This window comes from Passer montanus, unplaced genomic scaffold (genome assembly GCF_014805655.1).
Source record: "Passer montanus isolate IOZ18808 unplaced genomic scaffold, ASM1480565v1 scaffold192, whole genome shotgun sequence".
Taxonomy (NCBI): domain Eukaryota; kingdom Metazoa; phylum Chordata; class Aves; order Passeriformes; family Passeridae; genus Passer; species Passer montanus.
In genome coordinates, this window is record NW_024366503.1 from 59,299 (window position 1) to 77,791 (window position 18,493).

Genomic DNA, 18,493 nt, shown 5'->3' on the forward strand with positions numbered 1-18,493 from the left:
CTCGGGGCGGGCGGGGCCGGGGGCCCGGCGCTCCCAGGGCACGGAGCTCGGAGGGGCGGCCCCGCTCGGGCCCCGGAACGGGCGTCCGTGCCGAGCCGGGGCCTGGGGTACCTCCAGCCGCCGTGGAGGCGCCAGGCGGGTGAGCCCCCGGCCGTGTGGCATGCTCCAGCTGTGCCACATCCACGGGCTCCCCCCCATGCCCGCCGGCCCCTGATGGCTCCCCCTGAGAGGCACCTGTGTCTGACAGGTTCAGGCTTCGCTGCCTCCCGCAACGTGCCAGGATGCTGCTGGGCCCAGGGATGCACGACCGCGCCGGACGCCTGCTCCCTCAGCCAAAAAGCAGGAGTTCAGGTAGCTTGTGCCCAGGGCCCTGTGCCATCAGTGTCAGCAGCAGGAGCAGCCGTGTGCAGGGGTGACCATTAGCCGTGCGGCCTCCATCCCGCTGCCCAGCGCTCGCTCCGTGCCCCGGTGCCGCCTGCACGCTGCCCCTCGGATGAGCAGGATGGTGCGCAGCCCAGGCGTGGCAGAGGCGGGCTCCGCGTGGGCAGCCCTCGTGCAGCGCCGTGCCACGCAGTCATCAGCCCGGCTTCCTCCTCCATTTCATCCGGGGGGCTGGCTCCCCTCCAGAGCAGCTGCCAAGTTCTGCCTGGTGAGGCCCCGGCTCTGTCCTCCCTCCTTGCCTCTGAAGGCAGCTGCCCGCAGCTGTGCTTGGTCAGGGGGAGGGAGTCTGCACAAGGCAGGCAGGCTGCTTTTGGGGACAGTGCTTTGCTCTGCCCCAGCCCAGGAAAGCTGAATATCCCACAGAAATTCAGGGCCTGTTGCAGAGCTCCTTGTGTCCTGGAGCTTTGGGCTCGTGCTGCTTTTCCTTGCTTTCGGTTTATGGTGTTGGGGCAGGGTGGGCATTGGCAAATAGCTCTAGGCAAAGCTCTTGGGGGGGTGTGAACCTGAAGGAAACTGAATATCGGGCCAATTTTTTCCCTCCTACCCCACAAGACAGCCAGGCTAAAAAAAGCCAGGCTTCATCTTGTGCTGTGCATGAAAATAAAAAGACTAAAAAGAGCGGTCCTGGATCAGAGCATTTAAGGGCCTGCTTGGGTTAAACACATAGGTCTAGTCTTGTAGAGGGAAAGTATAAGCAGTACCACTGGCTGGGAAATCCCATGGAAAATAAGGCATGTATCCTTCCTGGTGGCAGAGGGTAGTCAGTGTGATGAGCTACCAGAAAAGGCAGTGGGATCCCAAGTGCTTGAAGTGTCCCAAGCATCCAGCCTGCCCCACCATGTGCTTCCTAGGAGCTGGGTTTCAGCCAGCACATGCCACCAGGATTGCCTGGTCAATCTGAGGAGCTCTTTGGCTAGCAATCACAGGTTTGGAACAAGCCAGGCACGTAGGATGGGAGAAATCTATGAATGGCTCCCTCCCTTCTTTCAGCCATCCACAGCTGTTGAGGAGAGGGTGGCAGAGGGGGGCCCGAGGGTGGGAATAGGAAATCTCAGCAGCTTCCTGATGACCCTGCCTGTTCCTCTGTGCAGGATGGTTCCCCCACCACCTGTCAGCAAGCCCCATGTGTGCCTCTCCACAGTGCTCATCATGACCAGCCTCGTCCTCATGGATGCCTACCTGGTGGAGCAGAGCCAGGGCTCCAGGAAGCTGGGCATCTGTGTCATGGTGGCGGTGGGTGACATATGCTTCCTGCTGGTCCTCCGCTATGTGGCCATCTGGGTTGGGGCAGAGGTAAAGACAGCTAAGCGAGGATACGCCATGATCCTCTGGTTCCTGTACGTCTTCGTTCTGGAGATCAAAGTCTACTTTGTGTACCAGAATTATAAAGCTGACCGGAAAAGCTTGGATCTCATCGCCCGCAAAGCGCTGACCTTGCTGCTCTCCATCTGCATCCCAGCTCTCTACGTGTTGCTGGTGGCCACAGAGCACATGGAGTATGTCAGAACATTCAAGAAGAAGGAAGATCTCCGTAACCGCCTTTTCTGGGTCATTGTGGACATGCTGGACGTGCTGGACATCCAGGCCAACCTGTGGGAGCCTCAGAAGAAAGGGCTGCCGCTCTGGGCTGAGGGCATCATGTTCTTCTACTGCTACATCCTGCTGCTGGTGCTGCCGTGCGTGTCCCTGTGCGAGATCAGCATGCAGGGCATCGGCATCGTGCCGCACCGCATGATGCTGTACCCCATGCTGAGCATGCTCACCGTCAACATCGCCACCATCTTCATCCGAGGCAGCAACATGGTCTTCTTCAGGGATGCCCGCGTCTCCAGCATCTTCATGGGCAAGAACATGCTGGCCATTGGCATGAAGGTCTGCATGTTTGTGCAGTACCAGCGGCACCAGCACCACGCCCCGCCGGGGCCGGACCCGCAGCACGGCACCCCGGCCCAGCCGCCCGCGGGGCTGCGCAAGGCCCGGGAGCAGCCTGCCTGCCCCGAGGAGCTGGCCCAGGACAACACGTGACGAGCCAGCAGGAGCTGCAGCCCGGGCATCCCCGTGCCCGGCCGTACCTACAAACCCGGGGCAGGCTGTGGAGCTCCCTGCCTGGACAGAGGGCAACGAGCCTGCTCCCTCCTTCCCTGGGTGAAGCTGCTCAGGGCCCCGAGGGGCGCATGGCGAGGGCCCCCACAGCAGCCTCTGTAAGGCTGCAGAGCAGTTTGGAACCTCAGCACCCCACCTGGTAAGACAGAGGAGCAGGGGACGAGGCCAGGGCCGCCTGCCGTGAGTTGTGTCTGGGTGGGCCAGGCAGCCCTACCCGGTGCAAGGCTCCCTACCAGTGCTCCCTGTGCAGCACTGCTCTCTGGCCAGCCAGGGTGACACGGGACACGGCAGGTCACACACTTTTCTGTTGTGGTTGGCCCTGGCTCCAGTGTGGTCCTTGGCAGCAGCCTGCTCCCCACTGTGTGAGCCCAGTCCCCATGCAGGGGGAGCAAGGCCTGGGCCTCCCCCTGTTGTCACCCCTCTCAGCCAGCTGCAGGCTTGGGGGGACCCAAAAAGGGGTGACTGTCCTTTTTTTGTATCTCCCTCTTTGCAATAAAAGACCTGAGCCCTGCAGCCTTTTCACGTCTGTGTCCCTGCCAGCAGGCAGATCCCCCCCACTCTTCTGGGGGCCTCGTGTGACTGGGTGTCTGTTCAGCTGCAGAGCGTGTGGAGAGGCTCACTCAGTGATCCCCTAGGGCTGGGGACAGCATCCCAGGCCACTGGCTCTGGAGCCATTCCTCCTGGCCCACAGGTCCTGTGAGCATCTGGTGGGCTCTGAGGGTGTCACTGACAGGGCATGTGGCAGTGTTGTCAGCCACCACCGCCTGTGCAACCAGTGCAGTCACAGCAACTGGGACCAGCCATGCCCAGGGACACCCACAGCAAGTCCTCACACTCCAGCTGGAGGGACACCAGTGCACATCTACCCAAATTACCTTGAAAACAAGGAAAATAAGCCAACTGCTTGAGGCTGGGAGGCTACTGGAAAGAGCAGCTCCCCAGCAGTAGGAAGCTCTGGAGATGCTGGAAGCATCTGCTTCCCTTGGAGCTGGTGCTGTGATGCTGCCTCCTGCTCAATACCCTGCGTGGCACCTCAGTCCTGGCTGAGCTGGGAAATGCCCCAGGGCTTCCCCTGCTGGGCCCAGGCGCTGGCAGGCACCACCACTGCTCAGCAGAAGGCAGTGACATCCCAGCGAGGATGTCCTCCTTGCAGGCAGGCACAGGCCACAGCAGGAAAAAGACCTTTAGTTCCAGAGGGGCAGGAGGGGAAAGCAGGACCACTTTGGGGGTGCACCAGACCTACAAGCAGCAGGGGATGGGGACACAGGGGCTCAGGAATGCTGAGGAGTGCCATGTGACCCCTCAGCGAGGCCCTGGCAGCAGGTCTCCAGCCAAGCTGGCACATGCCATGTCTACTGCCCTCCCCCAGTTCCACTAAGTCCTCTCACCAGAGCAGAACTTGCATCACCCACAGGAACTACAGTGGAGGTAAGTGGTTCAGCAACACCCTCAGGCTGGCTGACCTGCTCCTTGCTCCGTGTTTTGCTCCCAGCAAGGCCTGTCCCCAGGCCCCAAACAGCTATGGCCACCCACACAGCCCAGCTGTGCTCAGGCACTCTCCCAGCACACTGTCCTGTCACACTGGGGTGATCTGAGCCATCCCCTTGTCACCACAGCCATGGCAGACAGGGGAAAAAAGGAACAAGGAGAAACAAGAGGGCTGGTGGGATATTGGAGAGAGGCACTGACTGACCTTAGGAATAAAGGAAATAAAGGAAAACAGGTACTTTATTTCATAGAGGATCAGTTTCCTAGAAGCACTAATAACCCTGTGGAGATGACCCTGAGAAACCAAGCTGCTCTGAAGGAGAGATCCCAAGCAGTCACAGCATGCCCCATGTATGAGGAAGGCCAGCTCACCTAGATCTGCATCACCAGGAACAGCCCACGTGGAGTGATCCTCTCACCTTTCCTCATCTCTTGTGAGACTACTTCAGATACTGATCCATGCTGGGCCACCAAAAGACAGCTGTTGGCTGTCTGGGCTGACTCCAGCTGAGTGTGTGAAAGGTGTCAGAGACTGGAGCACTGCTAGGAAAGGCTGAGGAAACAGGATTTATTCACCCTTAAGAAGAAAAGACTTTGGGGAGACCTCACAGCACCCCTGTCCCACCCACCCCTCAGACCTGTGACAAAGCTGCTGAGAAGACAGAGCCAGGCACCTCACTGAGAACAAGACAATGATTGTGGACTAACACCAGGCAGGTTTCCTGGATGAGGGAACAAAAAGTTCCATCTTGAGAACCTGAAGCAGTAGAGCAGAGGCCAAGAGAGGTGAAGGCAGCTGTCCTTGGACATTACCAGCTCCCACCAAAGCAGCTCTGAGCAACCTGATCTGAAGTCAGGGTTGCTGCTCTGAGCAGGGATTGTCCCACATCCTTTGCTGCCTCAGTGGAAGTCTGAAAGAACCTGGAGTAGAGCCAGCAGTGTAGGGCAGGACTCACGCTTTCCTTGCTGGAGTTAGAAATGAGCAGGTGCAAGGGCAAAGACAGCTGTCATCACCATCAGCATCTGCATGACACACTTGTCACCACCCAGGCATGATCTAAACCACAAGCAAAGCAGATACTTCAGCTACAAAAAACCTTTAGTTCCTTCAGTTCAGCCCCTACTCTGCTGCCTTAGAGCATCACTGTGCAGTGGAAGGCAGATCCTGGGAAGAGGGATAACCATCCTCCAGGCCTGGCCAAGGCAGAATGAGCCAGTGCCAGACAACAGCATGACTGTCCAACAGTCACAAGTTCTTCTGTGAGGGCAGATGGCGCTTGTCTTTGATGGCATTCCTCTTCCTCTTCTTGTTCAGGAAGCTCTCCAGCTTTCCACTCCTCTTCAGCTCTGCATACTTCTCAGCTAGTTCCAATTTCCGTTTCTCAGCTGCAGAGGAAAGGGAAGTTAAGTCTTAAACTGAAGCCCAAAACATCTCTACAGAGCAGCCCCTTCTCACCTCTCCCTCCCTGGTCCAGGCTTAACTTCTCCCTTGAGTACCAGCACTAGAACAATTCCCCCACTGCTGTGTGGAATAGTATGGACACCTTCCTCCCAGTGCTTGAATTCCTGCCTCCAGTACTCCCTCAAGATCTTCCTGCAGCATGCTCACAGTACTTACATTTCTTTAGGAAGAAGGGTTTCTTTCCCTGCTTGGCCAATTCCCTCTGTTGTCTTTTCAAAGACAGCTCCCTCTCTCTCAACTTCTGCTGTTTCTTCTGTGCCTGTTCCTGCTGTGTCTGTACAAAAAGGATGGCCTGTGTCAGCATGGAGGCAGACCTCAGGTGACACATCCTCTCTCCCAGTGCCTCCCAGAGAGGAGATGCTGCACTGAACTCACCATACGGTTCAGGAGCCGCTGCAGTTTCTCCTTCTGTTCCACGTTCCGGCATTTCTTCAGCTGCTTCTGAACCATCTGAAGAAGAGAGCAGAAAGCTGCATGACTGCCTGCCTGTCCCCTCCACTGCAAAAAGCCTTTGAAAAAGCAGCCCCTGCCAAGCAAGGTTCTTCCAGGCAAGGACAGGCCCAGAGCATCACCTCCTTCTCCTGCTTCTTGATGCTGTCCAGGAAGCTGTACGTCTTCATAAATATTTCAGGCTTATACTCTCCAGAAAGGTCATCAAATCGAGGGTCTCTCTGGACCTGTCAGCAGGGAAGGCAAGAGCTGTAGCCAGTGTTACCCTGTTACTCTCCCTTCATGGAACAGCCAATTTTTTTCCCCAGCAATGTTATGCTCCCACCACTGAAATATCTGCAGTTGGTAAAGATCGAGTACGATGGTCAAGGTGGCATCCCCAAAGTCATGCCTGCATCAAGTTTGTCATGCACAGACATCTCCATATGTGAGTCTGCCACCCAGGAGTATCCAAGAATAACAGCAGGAGTGCTGCTGTCAAACACCTGCAACTCCCAGACCAAGAGCTGGCTGAATATGTTTTGTCAAGGTGATGGATTTAGGAACCAAACCTATCTAGATTTTCACAGATTAACTGTGAAAAAGGGCAGGACAAAAAGAGGTCTCTAACTGTGGAAATTACCATATTCTGATGATCCAGCAATGATAAGTCAAAAGTTACATTCACATTGGAAAGTAGATGGACATCTGAACTTCTGGGATTAGTACTGAACAATGACCATGGTTTGCAGTGGAACTGTCATTAGTGGCTATCACTGCACCTTCTAGAAATATCTGTGTCACAAACTCTCAAGTTAACCTGCAGCTGCTCCAGCCCACCCGTTGTTCTCCCCAGGGAAACACTGTCACTGTCTGCACTCCCCAGTGGTCCAGCCCTGTCCTCTAGAAGTAGCCTGTGCCACCTGCAGCAGCCCCATTCCCAAGTGTGTGCCCTGCCAGCAGCACTAAGGCAAGTCCTGAGCTGGGGAGGGGCAGCACTCACCTTCTTCCTAACAGGGACAACTTGTCGCAGGAAAGGTACAGGCTTCTTGGCTGACATCTCCAATGGCCTGAAAACAAGAAAAATGTCTTTAAGAGGAGCAAATGTCAGAATGAGGCCCAGGCTAATATGCTGGGAGGTCATTTGGACCCTCAGAAGAACATTACTGCACAACAGATTCTCCCAGCTCAGTCCTTACCATGATAGAGAAAGCAAAGGGGTGGCTCAGTCAAAAGCCACAGAAGGCTACAACAACCAAATATATCAATATGTAGTTAAAACAACCCTGGAAAGAACCTGGAACAGCTCCACTCTATCAAGTGAAAACCCACCACCTGCATTAATAAATGTGTTGTACTGATTATTCCTCTCATGAAGTCACAGAATGGCTGGGGGTAGAAGGAACCTTTCCTAAAGCAGAGTTACCTAGAGCAGATTTCACAGGATTGCATACAGGTGGGTTTTAAACATCTCCAGAGAAGAAGACTCCACAACCTCACTGATCAGCTTGTTCCAGTGCTCAGTCACCCTCACAGTGAAGATGTTTCTCCTCATATTCAGGTGAAACTCCCTGTGTTTCAGTATTGCCCCTTGTTGTGTCACTGGGTGCCACTGAAAAGAGCCTGGCCCCATCCTCTTGACACCTTCCCTTTACATATTTCCAGTGATAAGGTCCCCTCTCAGTTGTCTCTTCTCCAGGCTAAACAGTCCCAGCTACCTCAACCTGTTGCCATTGGAGAGATGCTCCAGCCCCCTAATCTTTTTTTTTTTCTTTTTTTTTTTTTTCCCCCTCTACTGGATCCACCCTCTCCAGGAGCTCCAGTCTCTCTCATCCTGAGGATCCCAGAACTGGGCACAGCACTCCAGAGTGGCCTCACCAGGGCTGAGCAGAGGGGCAGGATCACCTCCCTGACCTGCAGGCACTGCAGCTCCTAATGCAGCCCAGGATCCTGTTGGCCTTGTTGTCCCCCAGGACATGGCTGGCCCATGGACAGCTCCTTGTCCAGCAGCATCCCCAGGCCCTTCTCTGCAGAGCTGCTGCCCAGCAGCTCACCCCAGCCTGTGCTGCTGCCTGGGGTTGTTCCTCCCCAGCTGCAGGAGTCTGCACTTGCCATTGCTGAATTCCAGGAGGTTCTTTGCTGCCCAGCCTGTCCAGATCTCATGGAATGCCATCACAGCCCTCTGTGGACCAGCTACTCCTCCCAGCTTTATGCTGTCAGCAGACTTGCTGAGGGACACCTGACCCCTTCACCCAGGTCACTGATGAAAGAGTTGAACAACACTGGAGCCAGTACTGACCCCAGGGACACCACCAGTGACAGGCCTCCAACTGGACCCTGTGCCACTGATGATGAGCTCTGAGCTCTGCCATTCAGCCAGTTCTCAACCCACCTCACTAGCATTCATCTAATCCACACTTCCTGAGCCTGCCTAAGAGGATGTTAAGGGAGTCAGTGTCAAAAGTCTTGCTGAAGTGAAAAGTCTTGTGAAGGGTGGCTCTCTCCTCATCCACCCAGCCAGATTACCAGATTGGTCAGGCATGATTTCCCCTTGGTGAATCCATACAGACCACTCCCAAAAACCTTCTTTTCTTCCACATGCTTAGAGATGGCCTCCAGAATTAAGTGCTCTATCACCTTTCCAGGACTGGTCTGTGGTTTCCAAAGTCCTCCCTTCCTGCCCTCTTTAAAGACTGGCTTCCCTCCAGACCTCACCTGCTCTCCATGCCCTTTCACAGGTGATAGAGAGGAGCTGAGCAGTAGCAGCTGCTGAGAGCACCCCCAGCCAGCCACAACCCCACAGGCACAAGTTTTCCAAATCCCTCTCAGGGCAGTGCTCAGTGTAATCTCACATCCACTGAGGCTACAACCCTGCACAATGCACTGGAGTCATTGCTGAAGCCAGCTCAGTGCCAGGGGATTTTCCTGAAGCCTTTCTTTCTTTAAGAAGCTCACTTCCACAACAAAAACACGAGAGAAAAAGCATGTGGGATTTACAGCAATACATTACTTAAAGGATTAGAGGAATTAAACAAAAGCAGAATTATGCAAACTGTGTGGCAGAAATAGAGACACTGAGAGATGTTGCAGCACTACACAAAATCCCCCAGAGTCTTGGGTAAAAAGTCAAGCAGAAACATTATCCTAACCAACTCTTTATGCCAGGAGAAATGTATTTTGTGTTCTCTGCTTTGTGCAGGAGAAATGTATTTTGTGTTCTCTGCTTGTGCATTGAGCACAGATTCAGAAATAAGATAGGGAGTGTCAGTGTAACAGAGGAAACCCATTCAAATCACTTGGGTGCCACTCTGAGGACTGAAAACTACTAATTACTGCAAATAAGGGGTAAGGGTATTGCTGTTACCAGTGGAAGCCTGTGGAGAACTGTAAAAAGGTACGATAGCTTTTGTTTTGTTGGGTATGGGAAAAAGTCTGTGATGGCAAGTGCTGTAGAGAGGGGAAAAAGGAAAACGAGCACAGACAAGCCACAGATGAAACAGCAACAGAAGGATGAATGGAATTCCAGAACAATTGTCTGTGACTGTAACTCCAGCCAGTGAGAGCCAGGCAGAAGATACTGATAAGCTGGAAGGGGTTTAGGAACCAGCAGGGCAGCTATTCAGGTCACAGTGGACACTGTCAGAGCCTGAGAGGCACACCATGCCAAGGGTTACAAGTGCCTTAATACAGAGGGTATAAAGGCATTGAGTGCCAATTTAACTGTCAAGTGACAGGTGCCTGCTGGGGATTTGAAGAGAACAGGCTATTAAGAGCTCTCAAAACAGCACCAGACCATTCCCTAATGAAGAAATAGTGACAGGCATTATTGTCCAGTACATTAAAGGAGATCTATGCCAGCTCCAAGGCAACATCACTGCTGTGAGGAGCTCCCAGTGTAATTTCTGGAATGCAGAGAGCACACATACACGTTTTTCTGATCACAAAAGAGCCTCTTTACCCCTTTTTGCCTTGTTGCTTCAGTGTAGCTTTGGTAGGCTTTGCAGTTTTCTTCCCACCAGGCACCTTCCTGCTCACTTTTGTTCTGGTATCACTCTGCACCTGCAGGAGTTCCTCAAAAGACATGTCAGAGTGACCTGGAAGAGAGCACAGGGCACACCTGAACTGAACAGCTTCTCAAGGCACTGCTCACCCCCAAACTCCACCAAGAGGGATGCCTCAGAGCTTGAGACAGTGACACAAGCATAGTGGTGCCATCCTTGTACAACTGCACGGCAGAAAGGAACCTCTGCATCTCTCAGCCTCTGGTTCCTCTCCCACTGATCACTTCAGTCTTTACCACTAGAACAGAGCAGCCTCCCCCTCTCCCCAGAGTGTCTTTGCTTCTCTCTCCACTCAACAGCACACACGAGACCAGTACAAAGTTTTTACCAGGTACAAAGAGCAGTATGAGCTCTACACCGGGCACTGCAAATTCTGAGGGGTCACCTCTCAGTCCTGACTTTCCCACTTTAATGTTTCTTTAATACCCTTTAGTGTCACTAACCTTTAATGCTTCTTACAATCAGAATGCAAAAATATTATCATCTCTATTATCATACTATTCTTTATTCTAGATTTACATTCTAAATGTTCAGAACCAACAACTGAAAGCATTTCTTCAGTCAGCACTTGGATATACTCATTCCACTCTTGTGTAAGGGCAAGGAGGGGTTTGCACTGTGTCCCTTCTGGAAGGGAAAGCCCTGGCAAACTGACTTAGGTGGTGTTTGCCTGCTCAGCACCTCTGAGCAGTGATAGGCACGTGGTCTTTCTGAGCCTCTGCAGTACAAATCACACCAACCGTGGCCAGCAGGGACCATCACAGCCTGTGATACCTTGGCCAGGTGCCCCCCAAGCTGCTCTTGTAGCCCACTCACTCCCAAACCCTTCCCACACAAACACAAAACACTGAGCAAGGTTTGCATGTGCTCTGCCAAACTCTGGAAGCAACATGAGGTCAGTCACACTGGCTCAGAGCATGGACTCATCCCAAGCACGCTCATCCTGGCAATAACCAAGACCTTCAGAAACCACTCTCATCATCCAGAAAACAGAATGGGCACAGCCAAGAGCTGCCTCAGTAAATTGTTTTCATTTTGCTTGTTCTGAATGCTCAGGAACTCTGCTCTGATGACGCTCATTAGTGCTCTGAGGTGGGATGCAGGAACAGTGACTATCCAGTCTGCTGCACAGGGGACAAAGGAAATGTGAATACAGCATGATTTCATTGCACTGCTTCCTCTAAACACCCCCCCCCCAGTCCAAATTCTGAACAAGGACAGTCAAAAGGACAAATAAAGCATTAAAAAAAAGGAAGATACTCTCAGCACTTGATGAAGTCAAGGCACCATCACTTGCACTCCAATATTCCACTTGGCTGAAATTCCAAAACAATACTGTTTAAATGGCAGGGACTTCAATGAAAATGAGACAAAGACACCATATAAAATGATGCCAAAAGGAGACTTGGTATAAATCAGACAAAGCAAAGGCATGCAGGGTTTCCATGATAAAGTATTTTACCACTGGTACAGGAGACCAAACCTGACTACCTGAAACCTAATAGGGAAAATGATTTCCACATGGTAGTATCAGTCCACAAAATACATCCTACTGCCTATTTCTAGGAGATTAATTAACCACTCACAGTGATAAAAACATCACTGTAAAAAAAGAAGCATGTTCTGGAGCAGAAGTGAATGGTCCCAGCAGGTATTCACTGCTGGGCAGCAGATTTGGCAAGTGTGTGTGTGAAAAGGTTCTGGTTAAAAAGGCAGGATTAGCTTATTTTTCTTGTTCCTTGCATTCTTTCCTGAAGACTTAATTTCCCCATTTTTTCATTCCTTTTTTCCCCTTAGAATATAACTTACCTGTTCTCTGCTGTCTCAGCTGTTCCTTGCATTCTTTCCTGAAGACTTAATTTCCCCATTTTTTTCATTCCTTTTTTCCTCTTAGAATACAACTTACCTGTTCTCTGCTGTCTCTCTTGTCCATTTAATTTTCCCTCCTCCATTTTTTCCCTTCATCCATTATTTTGATGATTGTTTCCTTCTTTTTGCACCTCTTGATAAGCTACTGTTACCTGCTGATAACAGGGGCATTTCCTGCTCTCAAGCACAGCCTCCTCGTGTTCCCTCTCCTCCCACAGACTCCTGTGGCACATGGACACCTTGTGCTTTCTCAGCTGACCCTGCAGGGAGCTGTACAACCTGCAGAGCACATCAGTGTCCAGGATGCAAGAACAGATGGCCTCAAGAAATACCTGATATCTGCCCAGTCCTTCCCTGCTGAGACAAAATCAGTGCTGGACTGCAATGTAACTCCTCCTGCTCCACAAACAAGATCACAGAGTGCCCTGACAGATGGCAAAAGCAAAACTGCTGTTCCCATTCCCATCCAGCTGTGGGAAGGAGAGGGTGTCTGTCGGTGATCCTCTCTTTGAGCTTTGCTCACCATTTCCTCACCAGAGGAAAACAAAGTGCCTGCAACAGAGGGCGAGGCATCTTGCCCACCTGAATGCCACTGCCAAAGCTCACCTCCAGAGATGTGCCTGCCCACAGCCACGCCCTGGAGACCCATTCATGAGGAATCAGTGACTCCACACCCGTGACCTGCTGTGTTGTGCCTGCAGCTAACATCAACGCCCACTCCCTCAATTCCTTTCAGGGGCTTTTGTCTTGTATTTTGTAAGGTTTTCATTCCCACTGGGATCGTTCTGAGACGAGGAACCCAAACTGTGTTTGCAGCAGTGGATGAGAACGCCCACGCTGACCCTCAGCCCTCACAGCGGGCATGGCGGGCTTCGTCCCCTCTCCTGTCCTGTGAGGCTCCGGCACAGAGCACTGTCCCCGAACAGCGACACCTTCCACAGCAACCTGCCCGCTGCGAGGTGCGTCCCTGCCAGGGCAGGGGTGCAGTTCCCTGGCTGAGGTGATCTTTCAGGTCCCCACACGCGTTTGTTTCAGGCACCTCTCGCCCAGCCCCAGCCAAACCCTGCTGCCGACCCTGAGCTGCCCGGCCGGGCAGGCCAGGGAGGGAGGCAGGGGCTGGAGGGGGCACCGAGCTATCCGGCAGCTCGTTTCCCACCGGGCGAGCGGCGGGAGCTGAGGCTGCCGCCTTTCCGCCTTTCCCGGCGGCGCTCCCCCTCACCTTTCCCGCCAGCCCCCGCCACGCTCCCGCCGTCGTCGCTCTCGTCGCTGGAGCCAGAGCTCTCCTCCGCCGGCTCCAGCCTCCCGAGCCGCTGCTCCGCGGCCGCCTCTTCCTCGCCCTCTGCGGCGGCAGCGGCTCGTCCCCATCCCGGTCCCCGTCCCTGTCCCCGTCCCGGCCCCATCGCCCCCGGAACGGCCCGCGCGGCACCGGCGGAACCGGAAGCGGAGCACGCGCAGGCAGCGGCAATAGCAAAAATCCTTCCTTCCTGCGGAACGGGTCACGTACACAAAGGCCCTGGCGATATCCAACTAAGCAGTCAATAAGTGTTTTTAAGTGCAGGATCCCCTTGCGCTGCTGGACTGAGTGTCCTGGTGCCGGATTTATCGCAGCCCAAAGTTTCCCACACGAGCACCAAGAGCATGGAACGAGGGTTTTCCGCGGCCTCCGAGTGGATCAGCTGCAGCTGCCAGAAGCGAGCAGCAGGCTGAAAGGCTGTGTGGTTACACACAGTGGCCTGCATTAGAAAAGGTACAGCCAGCAGACCCAGGGGAGTCAGCATCTCTGAGCGCTCGACACCTGCGAGAGCACACTTGGAACGCTGCACCCCATCTTCTGTTCGAAAGGAAACCGAAGGAGCTTGGGAGGGTGCAGCACGGAGTTCCCAAGGCAGGCAGAGGCATCGTCCTGGGCTTCCTCGGGACGAGCCCAGCGGCAGGGCGCGGCGGCGGGCGGCGACAGGCTGTCGGCCAGGGCGCGGAGCTGCTCGGCCAGCCGCCCCAGATCCCGGCCCGCGGGCGGGACGGCAGCGCGGGGCTGCCGGGAGCGCAGGTGGGCCGCCTCCTCCTCCCTGCGACGGACACGGCGTAAGGGGCTGAGCGCCAGGTGCAGGGGATGCAGCCCCCATCCCCAGATCCCGCTCACCTGAGGCAGCGGCAGGTGCAGGTGATGCAGCCCCCATCCCCAGATCCCGCTCACCTGAGGCAGCGGCAGGTGCAGGTGATGCAGCCGCCGTCCCGCCGCGCCCACACGCGCAGCCAGCTCCAGGCGCGGTCCTTGCGCAGCACTCGCAGCACGGCGCTCCCCGCTGCCGGCCCGGCCCCGGGCCCCAGCGCTGCGGGCAAGGGAAGGGACTGCGTGAGCCGGCAGCAGGGCACGGCCCCAGGGTGCCCGGATAGCCCCGCAGGCTGCCCCGATGGGCTCTGCCGCCGGCCACTAGTCTGGCCCCAGCGGGACAGAATCAACACAGAGCAGAGTCAGATCCGTAGCAGTCCTGCCCTCCCAAAGAGATGGGGCTCAGGTGTGCTTGTCCCTCTTTTGTATACCGTGGATGCCCACCCTCAGCTTGGAAACCACTTATAGACAGTGTATGGATGTGTAACCACTTCCCCACCTCATCCTTTTTGGAGCAAGGGGTCACAGCAGGGAGGGCTGAATTTGCTTTGTCGCTGCTGTCCTGGATAGCCACGTTTCAGGCATAACCAGACCATGGAGCCAGGGGACAGCACGCACGTTCCCGGGTATGACACTCACCCACGGCCCTGTGCTGGGCAGCCGCCAGGTCAGCATCCTCAGGGTGCAGGAGGCTGTACCACGACTGACCGACCAGCTCCTCCCGGTGGTAGCCTAGGTGGTAGGTGACACTGGGGATGACAAGGGGAGTGGGGACTGAGTGCTGTGCGGAGCCTGCATCCCATACACAGGCTTGGTGAAGGGAAATGATTCTTGCTGCCCGAGATGGACAGCTGGGGCTGTGGTGCAAGCAGGCACCCCTCACCTTTCGGTGACATCAATAAATGTCATGTCCAGCAGATGCATGCTCTGGAATACATCATCCTGGGAAGCAGCTTCGCCATCTGTGGGAGACTGCACAAGGGGTGTGCAGAGAGCCAGGAAGGCTGTGGTGGAGGGGGAGGGTGGCCAGCGCAGGGCCACAAAGCGCCCGCACACTGCCACCACCCGATTCCCGCCGTGCTGCAGCCGGAAGGCCTTGGACGTGCGCATCTCGCTGACAAAAGTGATTTCTGCAGGGAAAAACACCGTTCAGAGTGGGGCAGGAGCTCCCTCACTCTGCTCCCAGCAGGGCTGGCCTGCTCTCGAATCACACCCAAGGGCCAGAGCAGGGTGGCAAGATCCATGAGATGCCAGCCAAGGCCTCCCTTACCCCTGCCAGGCTCCTCCCGGGCAAGGAGGAGTTTCTTGTGCACATCCTCTCCCACTCGCCCATCCAGGATGTCAAAGACCGTGTCCCCCTGGGCGAGCAGCTCCACCTGACAAAGAGAGGGCTGCCCTCAGAGACTGTGCCTGTCTCAGTGGGCCCTGGCTGGCTTTGTGGGTGCACAGCCTGCTGGAGCCACAGCCCAGCATCCGCTGGGGCAGCGTGCTGGGCAGGCAATAAAGGCACCAGGATGGGTACGGGGACAGTAAATGCCCAGTGAGCAGGCCTTACCACGGAGAGGCCCAGGACCTGGGTCACGTTCTCTGAGATGTAGACCAGCTTGCTGTCTGCTGAGAGCACAAGCAGAAACCCCGGGAGCAGGGAGAGTAGTTCTGTGCCAAGGGCCGGTCCCGTAGGAGGAGCCAAGCCTGCAGGGGGATGAGGGTGAAGTGTTGTCTTGGATGAGGGAGGGGCAGTGCCCCACACAGAGCCAAGCGAGTGGAGTACAGCAGTGCTGAGGGTACCTGGAGGGAACAGCTGAGCCCCCCGCAGCCGGAGGCACACCAGGGCCATGGTGTGCAGGTAGGAGAGCCGCTCCTTCTCCTGTGCAGAGATGGGCAGCAGGGAGCGCAGCGCCTGCAGCTCCGCGTTGATCTGGTCTCGGCGAGCCTTGGAAGCACTCTTGGTTGACCTGCAAAGCCAGCCATCTGGGACACGTGTCCAGGGAGGGGAAGGGACAGCATTCCCTGCCTGTCATTGTGGGAAGAACTGCGAGCTTGGGGATATGGAGTGGAGATGCTCAGCACCCGTGCCAGCTGCTGCTGCCTCTAGGAGAGCAAACCTTGTGGGCACAGGCAGAGGTGCTCAAGCCTACCCAGGGGCACATGCTGCTGGTATGGCTGGTGCCTCTCCTGCTGGGCACCAGGTTGGACAATGACCTGGGCTTTGGTGGGGAGCCCATGTGACACAACCTCCCCACCAGGATGGAAACTGCATCCGGTGCTGCAATGTGCACCCCAGCCCAGTACAATATACCTTTCCTCCTAAACCACCTAAAATCCCTCTGCCCCTCCAAATTCCTACACCTCCTCCCCATGTGCTGGCTGGCAGTCCCGCTGCTGGTGTCAGCACCTTGCAAGGGCCGTCAGACCCTACAGCAGCTATCCCGGGTTCTGGGAGGCCACCCAGCCCTGAGGGACGGCAGGAGGTGGGGGAGAGCTCACCTGAACGGCCTCGAGGCGCCGGGCGCCTGCTTGGCCCTGGCGGGCAGGCAGCTCATCTCTGCCTGCAGCGGCCGGTGGCAGTGGCTGCAGAAGATGGTCATGCTGCCGGGGCTGGGGTGGCTGCAGCTGGCAGGGAACCGCTGGCAGGGAACCGCTGCCTCCTTCGCCTCGGGCTGTGGCTGAACCTGCTGACCCTGCTGCTCCTGGCCTCCTTTTGTAGCCTCCTGGGGTGCAGAGGCCAAGCCACTCACGGGCGAGAATTACCTCTTGTGACGCAACTCCAAACAGCTCGGGGCTATTTTTAGAAGGCAGGCTGCTAAAAATAGCCCTTGCAACCAGTTGAAATTTGAGAGGGGAAGTAATAAAAGGAAGCCAGGGTCTTTAAAGCAAACCTGCCGCTCAGGAGGGGGCAGTGACAAAGGCAGCAGGGATGTCCCTGCGGGGCACACATCTGCCCAGCTGCTGCCAGCCCTGCAGAACATCCTGTGTCTAGTCTGCCCTCCAGCAGCTCTGATGACTGACGTGGATGCTGGGAGAAGGAGCTGATAAGCCAAGAAAATACACTGCAGAGACCAGGACCAAGGTGGTGAGCAGTGTGCCCAGGCCTGCAGTAAGTTCCTGGCAAAGGCAGGATAGAGCCACAGCACCCTAAACCCAAGAGAACTCTTTAAGAGGAGTGGGGTGTCAGTGACCCCTCTCCCTGATGAACCACTTTTCTTCCCAGAGGAGACTTCTCCCCCACAAAGGTTTGCTCTCCTAGAGGCAGCTGGCATGGGCTGCTGAGCCTTTCTGGGCCTTGTTGTCTCCCCTCAATGCCCCAGAGACTGAGATTCCTCCCAGTGACAGTCATTCATGGACAGAATTGAGGAACCTCTGTGCTCAGCACCACACAACCCAGCACAGGGACTCTGGGTGCTCAAGGAGAGTAAGCTTGGTGCTTTAGTGCACAGGAAAAAAAATTCCACCATTTATTTCACAGCTTGGAGAGAGTGCCTGTGGCTGAGGCAGCTGATAGAGGACGGGAGTTGGAGCCACTGGACAACACGTGGTAGATGTTCACCTAAGTCCTCTTGGTAACCTGCAGGTGCCAAGGACCATAAAGGATGAGCCCAGGCTGGGGCTGCTCCCTTCAGTCAGATCTGCTGTCACAGCACACCCTGTTTCTCTCCAGGCCAATGATGCTCATCACCTATCACAGCGAGGTGCTGCCAGTGTGTGAAGAACAAGCTCTTGTCACCATTGTGGGGCCTTCTGTTCTCTTGCCACGGGGTTTTCACTGCGCTCACACTGCTCCAGACTGCTCCACTTGCCTGCACTGGCCACCTCCTGCAGGCTGAGGAGCCCAGGCACCTCTGCAACCTTGTGCTGCTGGATGAGCACTTGACCCTGGCTGTGTGCCGGCCTTCAGGGCAGGGGAGACAGCCTGGGCCCTCTGCCACCCAGGTTCCTGGCATGCAGCCACCACCATCTCAGCTCCCCGTGTGACTTTCCATCCCAGGGAAAGCCCTGAGTGCTTCCTTAGCTTTCTCTGCACTAGACCCACTACAGTTGCCACTGGAGCTCCTCTTCACATCAGATGCCTCATGTTGGTGGGAAAGGGCTTGAGCACAGCCCTTTGTGCCACCCAGAAAGGCTGTCCCAGGCATCCCTGCACCTTCAGCCCTGAAGCAGGAAGCTACAGAGCATCCACCTACCTGAGGCAGTGCAGCCCACGAGAAGTACAGCATTTTCCTTCTGTCCTCTTGCAGGACAGCACAGCTCTGGGCAGGAGGCAGGTGTCCCATGGCAGTGCTGCTGGGGGGGCCCAGCTTCCCCTCCCCACCCCAGGCAGGGCTGTGGCTCACATCAGCCACTGCCTGCTGCTGCCACAAGCCACCAGTGGCCTACAGCTTCAGGAAAAGCACCTGGTTCAGTCTCTCCCCTCATGCCTTTTCTCCCCCAGTTCATCTGCCAGGACACACAGAAACCATGTCTGCCTCACCGTTTATAAAACTTCCCCCAGTTGCTGTTTTACAATGGGAGCTGGGCAGTGTCCAGCTGGGC

General features: G+C 55.5%; 3 protein-coding genes across 5 annotated transcripts; 1 reads left to right on the forward strand and 2 right to left on the reverse strand.

Moving 5' to 3' along the window:
- Positions 1-26: 26 nt before the first annotated feature.
- On the forward strand, positions 27-3,057 carry LOC120500918 (transmembrane protein 121-like). The gene is given in 3 exon segments (XM_039706428.1): positions 27-308; positions 311-351; positions 1,533-3,057. Coding segments are annotated over 3 exon segments (1,002 nt in total). The 5' UTR covers positions 27-281; the 3' UTR covers positions 2,467-3,057.
- A 1,650-nt stretch (positions 3,058-4,707) lies between these two features.
- Positions 4,708-13,291, reverse strand: RRP36 (ribosomal RNA processing 36). Its single transcript, XM_039706419.1, has 7 exons — positions 13,073-13,291; positions 9,882-10,017; positions 6,927-6,993; positions 6,067-6,171; positions 5,870-5,944; positions 5,651-5,768; positions 4,708-5,418 (listed from the first exon to the last, which is right to left on the reverse strand). Exons 1-7 carry the CDS (start codon positions 13,251-13,253, stop codon positions 5,279-5,281), a joined length of 822 nt encoding a protein of 273 aa, XP_039562353.1. The 5' UTR covers positions 13,254-13,291; the 3' UTR covers positions 4,708-5,278.
- A 25-nt stretch (positions 13,292-13,316) lies between these two features.
- Positions 13,317-18,266, reverse strand: LOC120500912 (neuronal PAS domain-containing protein 4-like). Of its 3 annotated transcripts, none has more exons than XM_039706416.1 (8): positions 18,145-18,266; positions 15,752-15,918; positions 15,519-15,655; positions 15,234-15,339; positions 14,847-15,093; positions 14,603-14,712; positions 14,048-14,183; positions 13,317-13,919 (listed from the first exon to the last, which is right to left on the reverse strand). In XM_039706416.1, exons 2-8 carry the CDS (start codon positions 15,798-15,800, stop codon positions 13,625-13,627), a joined length of 1,080 nt encoding a protein of 359 aa, XP_039562350.1. In that variant the 5' UTR covers positions 15,801-15,918; positions 18,145-18,266; the 3' UTR covers positions 13,317-13,624. The 3 variants fall into 3 exon arrangements, 2 of the variants coding, with proteins under 2 accessions (XP_039562350.1, XP_039562349.1); XM_039706415.1 differs by having other exon boundaries at positions 16,451-18,266; XR_005627203.1 differs by having other exon boundaries at positions 13,799-13,919; positions 13,994-14,183; positions 16,451-18,266.
- Between the last annotated feature and the right edge of the window lie 227 nt (positions 18,267-18,493).

What these genes read in the sequence shown, in the direction of transcription:
- LOC120500912 (XM_039706415.1), bottom strand. Translation starts at nt 16,551, where the DNA reads ATGACCATCTTCTGCAGCCACTGCCACCGGCCGCTGCAGGCAGAGATG. An exon ending in GGCGCCTCGAGGCCGTTCAG is followed by an intron (nt 15,919 to 16,450) that starts GTGAGCTCTCCC and finishes CTGGCTTTGCAG; the next exon opens with GTCAACCAAGAGTGCTTCCA. An exon ending in GGCTCAGCTGTTCCCTCCAG is followed by an intron (nt 15,656 to 15,751) that starts GTACCCTCAGCA and finishes ATCCCCCTGCAG; the next exon opens with GCTTGGCTCCTCCTACGGGA.
- RRP36 (XM_039706419.1), bottom strand. Translation starts at nt 13,253, where the DNA reads ATGGGGCCGGGACGGGGACAGGGACGGGGACCGGGATGGGGACGAGCC. An exon ending in TTGTCCCTGTTAGGAAGAAG is followed by an intron (nt 6,172 to 6,926) that starts GTGAGTGCTGCC and finishes CCCTGCTGACAG; the next exon opens with GTCCAGAGAGACCCTCGATT. An exon ending in TCAAGAAGCAGGAGAAGGAG is followed by an intron (nt 5,945 to 6,066) that starts GTGATGCTCTGG and finishes TCTCTTCTTCAG; the next exon opens with ATGGTTCAGAAGCAGCTGAA.